Here is a 4,799-nt window from a genome sequence, read left to right as displayed (position 1 = left end):
CCAGGTTGTAAGACAGTAGGTGATGTGCGACAGAACCATACTGTACATGAACATGTTAGCTGCCTGGAGTGACAAGTTTGATCTTATGAAACTGAAATTTGTAATATTGAATTTGATTCTATTGCATACCTTTTTGATCTTGGATTTAAAACTTAGAGTCTATTAGAATGCCAAGGTATTTGAATTCTGACACAACTTTTATTTTTTCCCCTGTCACATAAATACCTTCAACCTGATTTGCATTGTTGGATTTAGAAAAGTACATTGAAACGGTTACTTTAAACACTTATCTTTTATCCCTCCCAGCTTTCCTCTCACCCCCATTAGGCCGAGGAAAAAACATGCTTCCACACTATATAAATAAATATATAAATATAATATAAATTCAATTGAATTTCAGGTACAGAGGATAAGGAAGGTTGATTAATCAGCCTTGATTTAAGGCTGATGAACTAACGAGGAAAAAGGCCAGCAATCCATCTGCAGAAATTGCATGCCTACTTGCAAGCATTGAGGCATCCACACAACCAGAAAACACTTTCAGTTTAGTTTGTTGCTGCTATCATTTATGCCAAGATTTCTTTTAATGATAATGAATGCTTTTCCACATAGATGTCATCCAGTGACTATAATATTTAATACCAGATTGATACAAAGTAGTTTAAAATGTGCATCTTCTGCATTTGCAGTTATAACTTTCATTTAACTATGTCACCATTCAAACACTGTGATGCCTCGGAAGTGTGGAGGTAAATTAAGATAAATAGACAAGTAGAACAAGTTAAGCAGCAGTTTCTGTCTATGTTTGTTTGTTTTTTTTTTTAGCAGAAATCCACTTATGGGAACCTCATTGGGATTTAGTAACTCCTATTCCCACCCACAATATCAGATTTTCCCAATCATTATGATTCACAAAGAAACTGGTACAGCATTTCAAGAAACTCAACTCTATTAGATTTTTATCTTTGCTTCTATATTAGAACTTGCAGATGGAAGTCCTGGGTATTTTTCCTGACATAGCAATAAAAGTTAACTTGTGTTTTTCCGATTTGAAATGCGTTAATGGTAAGATTATAGGTAAAAAAAATACACTTTCTTTAAAGTCCAGCCACTGAGCTTTTAGCTGCAAAAATCCCCTTCACCAAGAGTTGAGCCAAGGTGCTGCCTAGGGCCCCGACAGGACGGAGAGCATGAACTGACAGGCTTTAATATGCTTAAAATTTATTCAACACAGACCATAGATCTATAAATAAGAATATAATTTCTTTCAAATTTAATCTAGTAGTTTCAGGATAGAAAAATTTAACAATTTCAAATTTTAAAGTGAGGATATAAAGCATTTATCATTTTACTTTGTAAATGTTTATCCAATTATCCTACCAACCAGTTTATTGTAGATACGTTTTTTATATGAGATTGAATACGTATACATTTAATGAATGTAAGGATTTATAAGAAATTACTTGGAAAGTAGAAGTGCAATTCCAATAACTCAGAGAAGGGTCAAAACACTTAATGCACTTGTATGAGATGGGCTTAATGCACAGTGAAGCCAATAATGTCTAATGTCAAAGACTCACTGATGAACACAAGCTTGATGACTGATGCTTCTGTTCGTTTAGACCACTAATTGACTTAGAGAAGAATTATCTTGGACCTCCACCTCAACAGCCTTCTCAGCAGTGAAAATTAGTTTGTCCATTTCTACTTGAATTTCCCAATCCCATTACATCATTATAAAAGCAACATTCATTAACAGCACAACCAAGAGGAAATTAGTAACAACATATCAGTTGATTTGGCATAAAGAGTTCATAGTGTATATCTTAACATTGTTATGTGATCTTAGTAGTTACACAGCACTGGTACCAGACTTCACAGAACTTAAGACTGATGTTTCTCACATTATGTAATTAGTAGAAGAATCAGCTGTGTTTCAGTTGGTAGCTAGTCTAAAGCCAGCTTCAGCAATGAAAGTTTATGCAACATGTGCAGGGTAAATAAAGAGATTGATTACAACAGGTTGGACAAGAAAAAGCAAACAACTGATCTAGTAATGTAAGTTGACTCATGAGGAAAATAAGTTGTCACGTGTAACCCATTATGGACTTTTTGAGAAATAGATGGCAACGAAATGGCACAAAGACAAAGCGTTGCACTTAGCTGCATTTAAAATCCACAGGGTTGAAAACTGTAATTTGTTAAAAAAAAAAAAAAAAAACATTTTTGCACCAACGTATAATGTGCTTCTTTCTTTCATCTTATGTAAACAAGTTTCTGTGGCTGTCTGTGATGTCATTTGGTTCCTGTGCTGCATAGCTGAGGAGTTAGACCAGTCCTACTTTGACAAACCCAGAAAACAGTCTGCTGCAGTTGCATCAGGCAGAAGAGAGAGAGAAGTGGAGGAGACGCTCTGAAACGGCACCACTGTTGTGCTCACCAGCCAGGAGAGGACCTGCTTTTATAGGACAGACGTTTGGCGGTAAGGGGAACTTTTTAAAGCCTTATTTGATCAGACATAAAACATGACCATATTATATAAACGACTATTTTCATTTTCAACTTATGCTGCTTGACCAAGAATGCTACTTTAAGCATTGGGGTATTTTATTTATTTATTTTTTTTATTTAACTTTGCTTCTTTAAGGATGCAAAAATAAAATGTCCCTAAAAGGTTTTACTCCATTTAACTTGTAATTTCATATATTTTTCTTTTTAGGAAAACTACACTCCAAGGGGGGGGGGGGTGTAAGGTTTTTTTTTACATCTTTCTTTTGTCACACAAACCTTATGTGAATGCTTGAGGCATCGCCAAGGCAACTCCTCCACTAAGGGATCATTAGACTGTATGGCAGCTGTACATTTCAAAACTTATTCATCTGCCGTATTTAATGTTTTATCTTTACTGTTTTGATAAAATCTGTCACATGACAGGAAGAGGATCTTGAAATGCTTATCTCCTCTCTCTGCTTTCTCCAGAGCATGCACAGCTAGATACAGAGCGCAGAGGAAATAGGTCATATTTAATCTATATCATCACAATTGTTTTATGTATTTTTTTTTCGCTTGTATGTTGTAGGAAGGGATTGGATTAGTTTTATGGTTTAAGATATTGTATTATGTACTCTTTCTCTGTCTCAGCAGTTGCAACAAGAAATGGAGCAAGCGAACGTGTCAGACAGCATGGGAAACAACACAGACAACTGTCCCTCTATTGATGATTTCCGTAATCAGGTCTACTCCACATCATACTCCCTCATCACCGTGTTGGGCTTTGTGGGGAACGGTTTTGCCCTGATGGTGTTGATTAAAACATACAGACAGAGCACGCCCTTTCATGTCTATATGATGAACCTTGCCATGTCCGATTTGCTGTGTGTAATGACTTTGCCACTTCGAGTTCTCTACTATGTTAGAAAAGGTCATTGGGAACAAGGAGATTTTCTCTGTCGGATCAGCTCCTACTTTCTCTATGTGAACCTCTACTGCAGCATTTATTTTATGACTGCCATGTCGGTCACACGGTTTGTTGCCATAGTTTTTCCTGTGCAGAACCTGAGGCTAGTGACAGCGAACCGTGCTCGTCTTGTATGCCTGGGGATTTGGATCTTTAGTAGTGCTGCATCTTCCCCATTTCTTATGTCTGGTCAATCTAAAGACCCAATGACAAATAAGACCAAATGCTTTGAGCCACCAAAATCTGAAAGTGATCGACTACCCAAACTGCAGGGGCTGAACTACTTTTCTCTTGTAATAGGATTTATCATGCCGTTCCTAACTATACTTATCTGCTATGCCGGCATAGTCCGTACTCTTCTTTCTCGCACCCCAGCTGCCCGGCGAAACCAGGACTCAGCATCAAAAGCCATCCGAATGATTGTCATTGTCCTGCTGACCTTCCTGATCAGTTTTATGCCGTATCACATTCAACGCACCATGCACCTGAATTTCTTATCAAGGAAGTCAACCTGCTCAGAGCAGACACTCATGCAAAAGTCTGTTGTTGTGACACTGTGCCTAGCTGCCTCCAATTCATGCTTTGACCCCATGCTGTATTTCTTCTCTGGAGAGGGTTTCCGTAGCCGTCTGTCTTCCCTGCGCCAGACGGTAAGAAGCAGCGCCATGCGCCGTGCATCCAAACTGAAGCCAATCTCAAACTCAGAATCAGGGAAAGAGGCAGACACAATTTAAACTGCTGCAGATCTAGGGTTCTTTAAGCAAGCTGGGGATCTTAGACTGTAAGAGGATATGAAAGGAACATAAAAAGAACATAAAAAAGAAAACAATGTTTTACAAATGTTGCTGCTTAACTTGCAGCAGGAGTATGTAAATGTTTGATACATTATAAAACCAATGAAGAAAAGTTTCATTTAATGAATATTTATAAAAAAAAGACTGTTTATTTACTTGTACAATATGTAAAATTATATATCAACCTTTTGCAATTGGTTTCAGTATAATGAAAAATATGTCACAATTTGTATGCATTCCGGATGTTTTAATTTATGTTTCTAAGCTGTATGTTATTTGTGCATCTTGTACCGTAAAGGATAAACCTCTGGAAAAACAAATTGTGGCCAGAAAATAAACCTTGATCAAAACCATTTCTGTCCTTTTACTTCCACTGTAGTGTTACAAAATTGCTCACATTTATTTTCCAATATTTTTAAACTGCTTTCAATTGAGATGCCATAGAAAGTGTCAGAGTGACAGTTCTCTCTCTATCTGTAGGGCGACATAGCTCAGCCCGTATTTGCTGCACCCTGCTGGTTAGGGGAGGACTTCTATATAATTTACTT

The 4,799-nt window shown here is 37.2% G+C and overlaps 1 protein-coding gene across 2 annotated transcripts; it reads left to right on the top strand.

The window, feature by feature from the left end:
- The first annotated feature begins 2,352 nt into the window (after positions 1 to 2,352).
- Positions 2,353 to 4,584, top strand: LOC107096073 (cysteinyl leukotriene receptor 1-like). 2 transcript variants are annotated; one of them, XM_015392563.1, is made up of 2 exons: positions 2,353 to 2,482; positions 3,145 to 4,584. In XM_015392563.1, exon 2 carries the CDS (start codon positions 3,157 to 3,159, stop codon positions 4,189 to 4,191), a length of 1,035 nt encoding a protein of 344 aa, XP_015248049.1. In that variant the 5' UTR covers positions 2,353 to 2,482; positions 3,145 to 3,156; the 3' UTR covers positions 4,192 to 4,584. The 2 variants fall into 2 exon arrangements, with proteins under 2 accessions (XP_015248049.1, XP_015248048.1); XM_015392562.1 differs by having other exon boundaries at positions 3,142 to 4,584.
- The last annotated feature ends 215 nt before the right edge of the window (positions 4,585 to 4,799 follow it).

Source organism: Cyprinodon variegatus, unplaced genomic scaffold (genome assembly GCF_000732505.1).
Source record: "Cyprinodon variegatus isolate N-32 unplaced genomic scaffold, C_variegatus-1.0 Scaffold596, whole genome shotgun sequence".
Lineage (NCBI taxonomy): Eukaryota > Metazoa > Chordata > Actinopteri > Cyprinodontiformes > Cyprinodontidae > Cyprinodon > Cyprinodon variegatus.
The sequence above is the reverse complement of the archived record's forward strand: the minus strand, read 5'-3'. Positions and strand labels throughout refer to the sequence as shown.

Bases quoted from the DNA above. Each gene is read 5' to 3' on its own strand.
- LOC107096073 (XM_015392563.1), top strand. From the start codon at position 3,157: ATGGAGCAAGCGAACGTGTCAGACAGCATGGGAAACAACACAGACAAC.